This window comes from Nomascus leucogenys, chromosome 17, assembly GCF_006542625.1.
Source record: "Nomascus leucogenys isolate Asia chromosome 17, Asia_NLE_v1, whole genome shotgun sequence".
NCBI classification, from domain to species: Eukaryota; Metazoa; Chordata; class Mammalia; order Primates; family Hylobatidae; genus Nomascus; species Nomascus leucogenys.
The window spans coordinates 71142667-71157037 of record NC_044397.1 but is presented as its reverse complement, the minus strand read 5'-3'; the positions used below and the strand labels follow the sequence as shown (position 1 = coordinate 71157037).

The following is a 14371-nucleotide window of genomic DNA, read 5'->3' as shown; positions in this document are numbered from 1 at the left end:
GTCTTTTGCTTGGGCACTTAGAAGGCAGCTGTAGCGCAAGAGAGTAAAGTTTTAGTGGAGGGATGGTGGGGTCAGAAGCCAGATTGCCTTAGTTGAGGAACTTGAACATGCATTCAGAAGCTTGTGAGTTCATTGTGAAGGTAACTCCAGGCAGTGACATGGAGTTCTAGGGATGAAGGGAAAGAACTGGAAAGGTACGTTGGGGCCATGTGAAGGCTTTGGGTACCAGGGGGTAAGTTATTCATAATGGTAAGATCCAGTTATTTGCAATTTGACTGATGTTAATGTGAAAAATGAGAGGATTAAGACTAAATAGGAGAAACTAGGCACAGCTAAGGCTCATTAGAAGGCCAATGCCATTTTTTATGGTCCTGATGATTTTTAACAGCTATTTTAACAACAGAATAATGAAAATGTGTGGTATTCTTTCTCCCTTGGGATAATGTGGCCACTGAAAAAGGTCAGAACTAATAGGAAAAATGAGTTTTATTACTTAACTGTGGATTCAATTAATTTGTGCTCTTCCTGTTTTCATTGCCCCATTTTCTCAGTTGGCTAAGCCAAGCTTCTCTACAAGAATATGAATGTTAGGACAAATACTCTGGAGTTCTTTCCCACCCAGAAAATAATTAACATAAAAAAGCCAAAATATATACAAAAGAAAAGTGTGGCTGGTTTAGGCTCATTGTTGTATTATTTTAGATGTAAGGAAGAACCATATTGAGCTTTGCGTGATGGTTTAAATCAGGGTTTTTCAGCCTTGGCACAATCAAAATGTTGAGCTGGTTAATTCTTGGTGTGCATTGTAGGATGTTTAGCATCATCCCTGGCCTCTACCCATTAGATGCCTATAGCTCTCCATATCTTCCAGCTGTGATAACCCAAGATGTCTCCTAATGTTGCCCAAAGTCCCCTGGGTAGGGCTTAGGGTGAAAGGCAAAATCACCCTCACTCGAGAACTGCTGGTTTAAAGATATCGTAGTGATTTTTTCAGAAAATTACCACATCTCCCGCTGCAGTACTGATGATTTTAATGAAGCTTATAAAATCTCAAATGCTTTTTGTCACTAGAAGAAAACTAATGAATGTTTATAAATCCCTTGTAGGGAGTTTCTTGTAAATATTTAAAGAAAAAAAAGCTACTTTACTGCTTGCTGCATATTTACCTGATCAGTCATCTAATTATTCCAGTCACTTACTCTTTTATTTAATTACTAGATCTGCTATGATTTAATTTTATATGGACAAGTGCTGGTTTTATTCCTAGGCCATGAAGTCCTCAAAGCAAAGGATATTATGCTGAATTAGAAAATGCTAAAATAATACTAGCAATTTAGACCTGGATGTAAAAATGTAATTTTCACATGGCACCTGGATTCTAGTGTTAGTTTCATATCTAATTTCTTCTAATTTGGAGTAAGCCCTTTAGCCTTTTTGTGCAAATTTTCTCATCTGTAAAAAGAAGGAGATAAACTATGATATCTGTAAGTTTGCTTCTATTCTAAACGTCAACACTTGAATATATTTATATTATTTCATTGAGTTGTTCCTCCTGCTCCCATAATGTGCCTCTCAATGCAATTAAACCCAGAATGTGTCTCAGAATGTGGTCCATGGTGCTGGTCTACAATAAGTTGAGTACAAAAATGGACAGTAAACAGAAATGTTTAATATAATTTGGTAGTGTATTCTGTGCCTATTACATGTAATAATAAAAGTTGGGCTTATATTTTGTCTCTTTGAAATTCAGTTTTTTCTAGTAAATCACTTTAATTATATTTTATAAAAGTATCAGTCCACACTGGATTAACAAACAAAACAAAGGCTGGGCACAGTGGCTCATGCCTTTGGACCAGCACTTTGGGAAGCGAAGGCAGGCGGATCACTTGAGGTCAGGAGTTCGAGACCAGCCTGGCCAACATGGTGAAACCCCGTCTCTACTAAAAATACAAAAATTAGCTGGGCATGGTGACAGGTGCCTGTAATCCCAGCTACTCAGGAGGCTGAGGCAGGAGAATCACTTGAACCTGGGAGGCGGAGGTTGCAGTAAGCCAATATCGCGCCATCACACTCTAGCCTGGGAGACAAGAGCAAAACTCCGTCTCAAAACAAAAAACAAAAAACAAACAAAAATGAAAACAAAACTGGCCTCTCACTAGAGGGAGTTTGGGAAGCAATGCCTGGATGTATGATGGAAAATTTTGTGTGCATCTCTTTCTACCATGGCCAATAAGAGATAGTATATTCCATCTCTCTGGAACTTAAATAAAAACAGGGCAAGATATTGTCTGTTTACCCTATTAGCAGCATAAAGTTGGTGGCAAATAGAATTAATTGTAAAGAAATTTATCTAACAGAAAATAAGAAGTCATTTATTTTTGAGTACATATAAGGTTTTCTTTGATTGTATCTATATCTGAGTCTTCATTTTGCTCAAGTTAGTTTCATGAATTAAAATAACATGTTTATCTTAGAACATAAACCCAAAGAGCGATGAGAATGTCCTTTCTTTAATTATCTTTTTTTCTGAGAGTCCTTACATATGAAATCCATTCTAATGCTTGATATACTGAAGTCTCCATAAGTAGTTGATGGTAGTGAGGGTAGGTGAAGAAGGAAAAGGTGTGGATTACATACACTAAAGAGATTTTCACAGATGTTTTGGAGTCTGTTCAGTCACTCAGATTCATCCATCATTTGAGAAGACCTGTTATATGGACTCAGATGTGATAGAATGACACATAAACAAGGGTGGTTAAGCAATGGAGCACTTCACAATGTGACCTTCGTCTGATTTTCCAGTATTATTGTCCAATCTTTCTTTATGTGGTAAATTATGGTGGAGAAACAAGGCTTCCCACTGACAGTTATTTGAAGCAGAAAACACTGTTGGGTTCCTTGCACTGTGGACCATTTATTCCAATACCTTTTATCCCATAAAGAGTGGAATAATCCAGACAAACTGGTGCTCCTCCTGGGAGCCCTTTGCACATGACCTGGCATTGCTTGGGAACAGCCTCTTAACCCTGGCCCACATGGATTTTGTAGTACACTTCCTCCTCTAAAACAAAAAAGGCAAGATCTTTGCTTGCACTATTAGCAGCAAAAAATCACCCTTTCTTTCAGTTTTTCAATTCAGATAATGAAAATATATAACATATTCGGAAACTCCACTGGCAGACTTGGCAGGCGTTTCATATTTACTTGGACTTAACATGAATTGGATTTGGTTCTCTGATTTCCCTGCCTCCATCTCTCGGAACAAGTTATTTATTATCTGAAAGTTTCTGTGTTAGTGGATCAGACATGCACATGGCACGTCTCTTGTAAGTGCATTTGTTCAGTAAGATTTATGCTAGCCCAAATTGTTTTATATTGGTTTTCATTGTTGAAAATTTACTGTATTCATTCTCGGTTTGGCGTAAGTATTTGTAGTGTGCTAGGGGTTCCTGTGGTTGAACATTTTATCTCTGTAACACTTCATGCAAAGGAAATTAAAAAATATATAGTGAAAGCATTTCCCTAATGTGTTTCCAATCAGTTGTGTACTTTAGTAATTTGATTTGTAGGAACTAGAGAGCAGAGTATTACTGAGCCATTTTCAATCATTCATAATTCTTTGGGAATTCAGATCATAGTTCCAAGTTTATGAAAACATTTATTGAATTTTTTCTAAGTCCTTTGTTATTCTGCTTGAATGTATTAACAGGGATTTTTTTTTTTTTTTTTAACCACAGCACTGTCTAAAAGTTCTGATGGAAGGAGTGAGTCTCTTTTCTGTCTTGGACAAGAAAAACTTGATGTGAATTGAGGTTGATTAGCTTGCCAGAAATCAGTCATTGAAACAGAGAGCCAGGCCCTTTTATTTCTGCATTATCACATGTGTGTGTTCCTGCTTCTGTACTTTTTGTATTAAGCAATCCAGACTATGTATTGGTAAATCTCTTTGCCTAGTGGGCTTCTAAGGATACAGTGACTATAGGCATCACCAAGTGCATCTTCCTAGATCGTGTAACCCACAGTGTGGAGGGTTATTTGTAGAAACTGACTCAGGACCTAGGCTGTGATTTCCACACTATTGTTTCTTTGGCCTTTTTCCACAGAGACTCAAGCTAACTGGCTTATTTCTTCTTTTGAGGATCTCTGGCCTTTGACTTCTGTTTTTGCCAATGAATAAACATGTGATAATCCATACTTCGGTAGTTTCAGATTCACTTAGTCTAATTTACTACCTAAAAGTAATATAAAAAGTAAGTATGAAATCATAGCTCTTCAAATTGGAGGTAAGAGTTGGAAGGTTTTATCTAGTGAAGACAGTAGCTCATCAACAATCTTAGATAGGTATAAAATTTTGTGTTCAAGTCCTATATTTTAATTTTCTGCTTTTATTTTCTATCATGTTTTAAGCTTCACTTTTGATCTTGAGTTAATTTATTCTCATGTAAGATCCCTTTTAATAGTGGTGTTTTTAGCTCTGTTACTCCTCATACATCATTAGGCATAAATCAAGTCACGAGGTTATACATTTTGGCCATGAGAGTTCATCAATCTATGACTTGGCACTTGATAATATAATTCAGGAGGTTAATCTTCTCAGTAGTCAATGAATTAATGTAAGTGAATGTCAAGTGGATACTTAAAAGGCTTAGTTGTGTTTTGGGGAAAAATAGCCAAAGAGCATGGTGGTTCCTGTGATCGCTAATCTGGGCTTAGAGAACATAACTTATTTTCCTCCAAAAGGTAAAGGAAACCCATATCCATTCTTGGCCTTTCTTCCTGCTTCTGTGTCTCCTGTCTAGGTTGCACCTATGAAGGAAATACCTATAACAGCTCCTTCAAATGGCAGAGCCCAGCTGAGCCTTGTGTTCTACGCCAGTGCCAGGTAAAGTTCAATTATTTCTCTCTCCAGTAGAAAGGAATCCATAGAGTCCTCTTTAGTCACCCCTTCACACAACATAGAACAAAACCCTAAAAAGGCCAAACGGAAATGAAAAAACCAATGAAAAAGCAACTGTATCCTTGTGTGTACTTACTGTGACATTCACCACAACGAGACAGGTGCAGCATAGATATTGTGTAGAACTTGCTTCCAGAAACACACAGCAGAGTTGTCCACCATTGTTAAAATGTGCCTGGGAAAACTCCAGGAAGATGCACATGTCCTTGGGGAAAATTCATGTCTTCCTGTGAAGTCATCTTTGAGCAAAACATGAATTCTTCTTAGCAGAAAGGGGGTATTGTTAAAGGATGTATGTTTCCCTTCTTTGATTTAGAAAGATTTTGAACTGGATCCAATCTGTAAACTGTTACATTGAAGCAATTAGTATACTGTAACTCGATGATTTCAACCTGACAAATTAAAAAACCACCAATTCAGCAACTAGGGAGTCCACTGTGGCTGATCCTTATTGAACTCTGAAAAGAGCAGTGATTCCACATGCTCTAACCCCATCAGGTGTTAAACACAGCAAGATAAACTAAAGCAGAAATGAAAAGCCTAAATTTTCAAACTCCTCCTTTAAAAAAACAAGCAAACAAAAACTTTTTATAAATAATCTGTGACAAATTATGCTCATCTAATTTTGACAAAACTTAAAAATTCTTCTTTGTAGAAAAGGTGCTGTTAAGTCATTTTATCCCTAACCCCATTTCATTGTCCAAGGATATGCTTTTTCATCTAAAGGAAATTGAAAGGTTAGTATAATAATGGATATTTCTCTTTGCTCTTATCTTAAGCATAGTGACATTTAGTTTACTAAAATCTAAATTTTAGGTAGTTATGTTCCTATTACATGCCATGATAGGTATGCTCATTCATAAGACCTTCAGCTATTTATTCAGTTAAATATTCAGCTTATTTATGTAGGAAATCTGTTGCTTGTTAAAATAAGCAGTGGGTAAACACATATAAATAATACATTATTAAATCAACAAATATTTGCTGGATTTTTACTCCAGGTTGCAGGTTCAATCAGTGTTATACTGCAAAGGTATGAGAGCAATAAGTTTCCATAACACCAAAATCCCACATTTGTTTCAAAATTTATACCACTTCACCCACACCTCTTGACCAGCAAAATTTCAACTCTTTGGTAGAGCACTCAGAAAACCAAAGCCATGGTTTTAATGCTAAACAAGACAATCGCATATCCTCTGGAGTCTAGCATAGTATTCCTATGTAACAGTCAGAGGTTTTGAAGATCCTCAAGTTGCATGGACCAGCCATGGGTGAATTTTGCTGCCTTTGGATGAAGACTTTGTTTAAATTAAGTGGAAGCTATTATATGGGAGGGACTATTTTGTTGACTGAATAACACATTAAGCCATTATCCATTGTTAACCCTGAAACTCCAGTTGCCTAGCATCCCTGGTCAGTAGGGCCTAGAAAGAGTGATGCAGGAATCTCTAATTACTGTTGAAAGAGATCTTAAAGTCCAGCAGCCTTGGGAGTCAGGAGATGCTGACCTGTAAAATGGGGAAGAGAAAGTGGATGTTACCTACCCAAGAGGAAGTTTGCCTTTCATTTTTACCTCCTTTCTAAAACCTTGTCTGTGCCCTGCTAGCTAGGATAATATTTTATTCAATACACAGAAAAGCAACCTGCGGTGAAGGGACATACCAAAGGCTGCTCCTTTGCTCAGCTGGGACCTTCCCTTTCCTGACTTGCTTCCTTCTTTAGGTATGAGACCTCATCTTGGAACGCAGGCACCTGTCAGGGAAGTCTTCTTGCTTCTCTGCAGAATGACACAGTGGCAACCTCTCTTTGCATGCTCTTCTTTTCTCGGGGCACAAAATCAGTAGCGGAGGATACAGTGTAGGGCAGTAGGTGAAATATGGATACTGCCACTCACATAACTTGCTGCTTAACCTCGCTGTACCTCACTTTAACTACCTATAAAACAGAAATAGTACTCTCTTCAGGGATAGTTGTAAGCAGAAAGCCAAACTGTTAAAAATGCTTCTGGTAGAGCGCCTGCATGGACTGGGTACAACAAGGTCTCAGATGACAGGAAGTCTAATGATCTGGCCTAGTTCCATTTGAATTGAATTCTACCTGTTTCTTATATCTTCCTACCAAGGGAGCTCTGATGGTGAGAAATTTACCTTTGTTTTCCTGCTTTTAATTTCTTATGGGAAGAGGAAAATTTGAAGATCATGGACAGGAAATTCATGCTGGGAACTAACCTGAATCCTCCATCTGGATTGCAGATACTGAAGAAAAATTGATTTGGGGCCATGCATAGCTTTTTGCATTGCTTCAGTTATGTAACTAAGCATGGATCTTTTTGTGATGTTATATATTGCTAGTAGTTTAGTTGTTTTTTTCTTTCCCATGTGATTCAAGCCATAACCAATTCTCCAGCGAGTGGAAACCTCAGGCCTCACATGATATGAAAACATTTAGGATGTAGCCCTCCTTGTTGGGTTGAGATGATGTGGTAGCAGACACGATGAAGAAAATGACCTAGTTGTTAATTTGTTATATTTGCTTTCAGCCTGTGCCACCCATTCCAACACAGACAACAAAAAACAAACCAAAAATAAAACACAAATCCATTTACAAAATGGGTAGAGAATCTGGAGAAAGCCCTTCAAAGGCCAACTCTGAAAATTGGTTCTAAAAATATTTCAATTGACATTAAGGTGATATTAGAGTCCCAACATCAATTTGCAAATGACTCAATTTTTTTTTTTTTTTTTTTTTTTTTTTGAGACGGAGTCTCTGTCATCCAGGCTGGAGTGCAGTGGCGCAATCTTGGCTCACTGCAAGCTCCGCCTCCTGGGTTCACACCATTCTCCTGCTTCAGCCTCCTGAGTAGCTGGGACTACAGGCGCCTGCCATCACGCCCGGCTAATTTTTTGTATTTTTAGCAGAGATGGGGTTTCACCACATTAGCCAGGATGGTCTCGATCTCCTGACCTCGTGATCCGCCCGCCTCAGCCTCCCAAAGTGCTGGGATTACAGGCGTGAGCCACTGTGCCCGGCCACTTGATTTTATTATTAAGCCCTAAAGTCCCTATTTTGACATTTATAATATGAACTTAAAAATAGTTTTATCTAATCCCTTCCTTTGATGCTTGAGGAAAACTGAGACCCAGACTCTGTGTGAGTCAGGGTGACATTTCTAAGATTACAGAGCTGGCCTAGTTATTTCTAGAAGGTTGGTAAGGATTTAGGATCTCCAGGTGCTAGTCTAGGTTAAGATGCTTATACTCTGACTCACCATTAATGGCTTGACGTGAATAACAATGATAGAAAGTACAGGAAGTGTGGAAAATCTAAAACAATTGTGAATGAGCAGCTAGATTCTGTTGGGTACTTACTGACAGCAAGAGGGTCTTAAAAACTAGATTTAGAAGGAAGCAAGAAATTAGGGCCAAAGAGAAAGCAAAGACAGGGGAAAATAAGAGGTGACAGATTTGCACTGAGTTCTAGACCATTGATTGGGGTGAGCCCGGATCTCACCTCGTTGGTGTCTCATACCTCTTGCCCTGACACCCACCAAGCACTGCGGTTTTTGTGCTTGAGCACTTCTCCTACTTAGGTCACTTTCCAAAAGTAGTAACTCCGTGGGAATTCTGGGCTGACTTTGCTTGTGGTGTTCTGTGTTTCAGGAGGGCGTTGTCACAGAGTCTGAGATGCGCTGTGTTGTTCATTGTAAAAACCCTTTGGAGCATCTGGGAATGTGCTGCCCCACATGTCCAGGTAACGTTCTCAGGAAGGGGAGGCTGGAAATCTCTGTATGTTCTCTCAGGAATGCAAGAATCTCCCAACCCCTCTGGTTGGAAATTTTCCTCACTTTACGTCTGTGTACCTAATGGGTTTAGAGAGCGAGCTCCTTTGCATAGAAATATCCGCTTGGCCGCCTCGGTGTGCCCAGCATGAATGCAATGTGCTGGAGGTCCTGGCATGGGGGTTCTCCAGGCTCCGAGGCCCGCTTTCCACTCCACAGGGCCACAGGTAATGCTTATTTTGGAAGAAAAGGTTGTGGCTTTCTCTGGCTTCCAGAAATGTCTTTTTACTGCTTCATATTGCAAAATCCTGGCCAGAGCTTGCCGTGGTGATGAGGTGACCAGATGTTTTCTGAAAACTGAGAGCTGTGTCCCTAAGTGAATTTAGCTTAGGGTTTTGCTGGTCTCAGTTTTCCATGTGGTTCAACAAGGTGGACCCTCTGTCTTTTTTAGAGGGCCCTGCTTCCTAATTGACAGCAAAAGGATCTTTCCTTTGCAGCGGCTGGAACATTTCCTTTTACTTTTCTGAACAGAATTACAAAGGCCTCCTGCATCTTTTCCTGCCCTTACATACAAGCCTGGGGCTTTTGAGGTGAGAGATTTTTTTCTGATCTCTTAAGCCACTGGCCAATAGTCTCCAACAGGTGTTCTGCGTTTGGGGTTGATTTTTTTTTTTTTTTCTGAGTGCTTTTCCTCAAGAATGGTGATACGACTACTGCTCTGCTTTTGAGGTTAATCTCCAAAGGGCCTTCTGTTCTTGGAAACTTCCTGTGAAGTGGCTAAGGCACCACTGGATGCTCTGCAGAGATGAGCTCCTGCTGCATTCTTAGGCACCTGTCACTTTCCTCCATGCAGTCTCAAAGGCATGGTCCCTTTCAGAGTTCAGCCTTTTCTCACCCTTGAATGACAAGGCTAGCCAGGTTCCACTTATGTCTAACCCTCCTCAGCTCCCCGGGCTGTCTTTATTCAGCCTCTTTTTCACACTGGGATTTCTGTAAAGCTTGTATTGTTCATGAGCTTACATGAAAGCCAAAAACTAGTTGAAAGTAAAATTATTTTTTCCATTATCCAGTTGTTTTGTGTCTATCAAGCAGAGATTGCTTGAGTGCTTTTCCCTCTGAATGCGTTGAAAGGTTTGTATTGCCTAACCGTGTCCTCAAATGCCTATAGGATCTTTATTCAATGAGATCAGTAGTTATCCAGGCTGCACACCAGAGTCACCTGAAAATCCTTAAAAAAATCAATCTTGATGATCAAGCTGCATCCCAGACCAATTCTATCAGAATCTCTGAGGAACATTTGGGTCTCAGATCTCCCAGATAATTTCTATACACAGCCAACCCTGACATTGATAACAGCATATTTTATAGGCCATATAGGTATAAAAATATCATAGCTCTTAAATATGAGTTCAGTTGTGTTGAGTAGACTGTTGCTTTATTATTATCTTTTTATTTTTATTTTTTGAGATGGAGTCTCGCTCTGTCACCCAGGCTGAAGTACAGTGGTGTGATCTCGGCTCACTGCAACCTCCGCCTCCCTGGTTCACACCGTTCTCCTGCCTCAGCCTCCCAAGCGCTGGGACTACAGGCGCCTGCCACCACACCCAGCTAATTTTTTTGTATTTTTAGTAGATACGGGGTTTCACCATGTTAGTCAGGATGGTCTTGATCTCCTGACCTCGTGATCCACCCTCCTCGGCTTCCCAAAGTGCTGGGATTATGGGCATGAGCCACTGCGCCTGGCTTTATTGCTTTATTGACACAGAATCAAATCAGAGCTGCCCACTCCTCATAACCATGGGATCCGTCATGGACCAATATAACCATGGGATCTGTCATGGACCAACAATAATGAAATGGAACACTTCAAGCCCAAGACCTCTCATCCTGTAGAACATTCTCCTCACTTAGGAGATAGTCATATTTTCAGGCTGCCTTTGAAACTGGGTACACAAACAGCAGAGTGATCTATTTCAGCAGTTAAAGTTATATTTGAGCCATTGCTTCTTCCACTCTCTTTTTGGTTGAGTTTCTAGGAAGGAAAGGGCTGAACTCCGTGACTGCTCATATTACAGTGCTAAGTCCTCACAGCCATCCACTGTTTACACAAGAAGAAATTAGGCCCACTGAGAGTAAGTGCCTGCCTGAGGTCCGTTAGTGAGTAAGGGCCAAAGATGGGGTTGGGATCCGGCCCCTCCTCTTTTCTGGCCACCATAGGGCACTACCTCTCATAGCCCACACACACTGCGAGAATTGAGAAGCTTAGGTCCAGGTGCTCTGGGAGGCAAATCTTTAAGAATTGGTGTGCCAGTGCCACCCACCAGCCCCCTGACACCTGGGCAGGCTCTGCGTCCTCAGTTATGGGATCATGAATCAATTTCATTCCCTCTCCTTAACTCCAAAGGCCAACCTTTGGGATGCAAATTGAAGGATCCAGAAGGAACTGTATCCACAAGGCATTATTTTTTTGTCTTGTGAGGGAGGCTTCAGGCAAATCTAGAGAGGGAGAGTCAAGAGAAGCCTTGGGTATCCTCCTTGGTGACTCAGAAGTACTGGCATTGATGGGGGAATGGTATTCTGCGTAATGACAAACACGTAGTCTGTGGTCAGTTTCTTCCTGAAGCAGATTTTAGGGCATTCTTGGTTGACTGCTCCTTCCTTTTCGTTGGGCTCTTTGCTCAGGAATGGTGGGTTATGATGGAAACAGTTTGCATAGAATTTTCATTTCCTTTAAGTGGTCAAGTGTAGATTGTTGTAGTTAATCTGGCAATGTGTATGACAAAATCAGTGGTGCAAACCTGTATGAAAGATTTAAAGCTGCGTTGTTGGAAGTGCACCTTAAAGAGAGATGACTGTGCATCTGCCATAGTAACAGTGCTGAGATACAGCCACTAGGAGGGCCCCACACTTACCAAACCTTCCAGCATCACTGAGAATACCAAGGAGCTGGTTGATTGCTAACTCTGCGTGTCATAGCATACAGATCTTATGCCTGGGGCATTTTTTAAGCCACAGTTTCACTTGGTAATGCAACTTCAGGCTCAGTAGCACTTGTCTGCATGTCTTCCATTTAACAAAGGGCTCTGTATCCAGCTTAAGATGAATAAGGTCAGTGGCCAGATCAGGTGGGGGTAATGCCCATTCTTCTTGTCAGGAGCCAGCTGCTCCAAGAGCTTGGTGGGTTCTGTAGATGGCTTTAGCTGGCAGGCCTTGAACACTCATTCTCAGGGGCGTGGAGCAGTCTTTTACAAGACCCCGCTTTGGCTAAGTTTTGCCCACTGCTAGCTTTGCTCCCAGCACTGTCTTCCATGGAGAAAGTGACCTCAGCTGTCCTGGCCCAGCAGCTTGTGAGGTCAGTCGTGAGGAAAGTGGCTTTGCTGTTAACTCATAGTTGTCCCATGGCCTGTGTGACATGGGGTTCCTGTTTGGTCTGTGCGTCACGCCATTTATGACCTCTCTTTGGAATTTGGCAGTGTCCTGGGCATCTTTCTGAATAGGGAACACCTCCTGGGTTTTGGTCCTATTATTAACTCAAACTTGGAGGGGGCCACAGTCCCTTTAACAGAGAGTGTGGGGCTGAAAACCCGTGTGATACCTCCTGTCCTGCCTCTGCCCCTTCTTGCCTTTGTACCTGGCCCTCTGAACAGTGCAGCAGATGGGTCAGAACTGATTTTGAATTCTAGCTCTGCCACCTGCCAGCTGGAGTGAGTTACTTTCCCCTCTGAGCCACGTTTTCTTTATCTGTGAAAAGAGTGATGATGAAAGTCCCTACTTTGTAGGATCATTGTGGATATGGAGTGAGATCGGGGTACCTAGGACATGGTAGAGGCTGTGCCATTCTTAGGTACTCATTGAGTGGGGCCCCTGGGGTCATCTGCTCTGAGCTCATGGTTGACTTCTCTCCCTTGGCCTTCCATCTGCCTCGTCTGGCCCCCCTGGGTTTGGTCCCTCTGGCAGTGGGCAGCATGATCACCATGCAGCTCCTGGACCCCATGCATGGCTCTCTATTGTGCACTGCTCCCGTTTGGGCTGACCTGGGTTCCACTGTCTTATTTGTTTTCCAGCATCTTTGAGGTTTCGGGTCCCATGCCCATCATTTGCCTCTGTTTTTTTCTTTTCACTATTCAGCAATCTTGTCCACTGGTTGAAGAGGACAATCAGCTGACTGGAGGTGGGCAATGGATGAACTGTGGATAGAAGGATTGTGTCAGGTTGAACGACGATGGCTGTTGCCCTAATTCTAATCTCTTGTCTGCTTTCCAGGGTGTGTGTTTGAGGGTGTGCAGTATCAAGAAGGGGAGGAATTTCAGCCGGAAGGAAGCAAATGTACCAAGTGTTCCTGCACTGTAAGTCCTGCTGTGGATGTTCCCAGGGTGTCCTTTGGGCAAAGCACTGCTTGTACTCACCAAGAGCACCCCTGGTCTCTACAGCCTCTCCCTCATCTCCTCTCTGGGGAAAAGTCAGTCCCTCCTGATGTGGAGCCGAGGGAAAAGCTCATCCACCTGGCTCAGCGCTACTGACATTCCGGGCTGGGAAATTCTTCTTCATGGGCCTGTCCTGTGCATTGCAGGATGTTTAGCAAGGTCCCCTGGCTCCACCAACTGGATGCCAGTAAACCCCTCCAGCTATATCATCACCCATGTCTGCAGACCACCCAATGGGCCAAGGAGGGCAAACTTGCTCCCGATTGAGAAACTCTGCTCTGAAGCATGAGGAAGAAAGGCTGCCTTTCCTTCACGTGCCTCCCTTTTTTGGGGAAAAGCATGGATTTTCTGTTCCTCAGGGGCTGAGGAGCTTTTTGCTGAGGCAGCTGCTTGGTTCTTTAGTGCGGCCAAATAAGAAGCAATGGGGACAAACACAGCTTACTTCTGTGCATCCTGAGGGGTGAGAACCGGGTTTGAGGGCCAATCATTTACAGGTTGCAGAGTGGACAGGAGGAAATGGCCTGAAATGTTGAGTTCAGGGCAGAGGAGGAATCAGTGAGACAAAGTCACAGGCTTGTCTTTCTAAGCATTGCTGAATTCTAAGCCATATACTAACGATCTCTCCAGCATGCTTAGATATAAAAAAGAACTTGGCACATGCTACAATTGTAAAGGGATCTTTTTAATTAATATATGTTAAATTTAGGGTGAAATCAGTGGTGGTGGTAGTGACGGGGAATCTAGTCTTAACCAGCTGCTTCAAGTTATTTACAGTAGGGAGTTAGTACAACCATCTATTTTTTAAGCCTTTAATCTGTTATAATAAAGAACATACAGTTTCCAAGTCACTTGTGACTCAGTATGCATCTCAGAATATTATTAAAAGGAAAATACATGGAGAACTCTAGCATCCTAATTTCACCAAAGCAGAATCATATTTGGAACATCACAAATCATAGCATTTGTCATTTCTCTGCATGTCTTTTCAAAAATCTTTCCTCCTTCCTTCAGCACACATGCACCCAACCTAGAGAATACAGATTAGAGGAAATATGACCAAGTGTGATGGATTTTGTATGGGGCAGAAGGCGGTAAAAAAGGAAGGGAGGTAGGAAGGGAGTATATATGTATATCTCTATATATCTAGATATAAAACCTATGTAATATACATAATATACATCATGTATATAATAATATATAAAAAACACAAAG

The 14371-nt window shown here is 41.5% G+C and overlaps 1 protein-coding gene across 3 annotated transcripts in view; it reads left to right on the top strand.

Annotated features, from left to right (window-relative positions):
- BMPER (BMP binding endothelial regulator) overlaps positions 1 to 14371 on the top strand; it is a 244370-nt gene that overhangs the window by 57510 nt on the left and 172489 nt on the right. For all 3 annotated transcript variants that reach the window (XM_030796374.1, XM_030796375.1, XM_003279194.3), the window contains 3 exons: positions 4800 to 4882; positions 8617 to 8707; positions 12999 to 13081. In XM_030796374.1, the coding sequence (XP_030652234.1) occupies positions 4800 to 4882; positions 8617 to 8707; positions 12999 to 13081 (257 nt within the window). The remainder of the gene's footprint in view (positions 1 to 4799; positions 4883 to 8616; positions 8708 to 12998; positions 13082 to 14371) is intronic.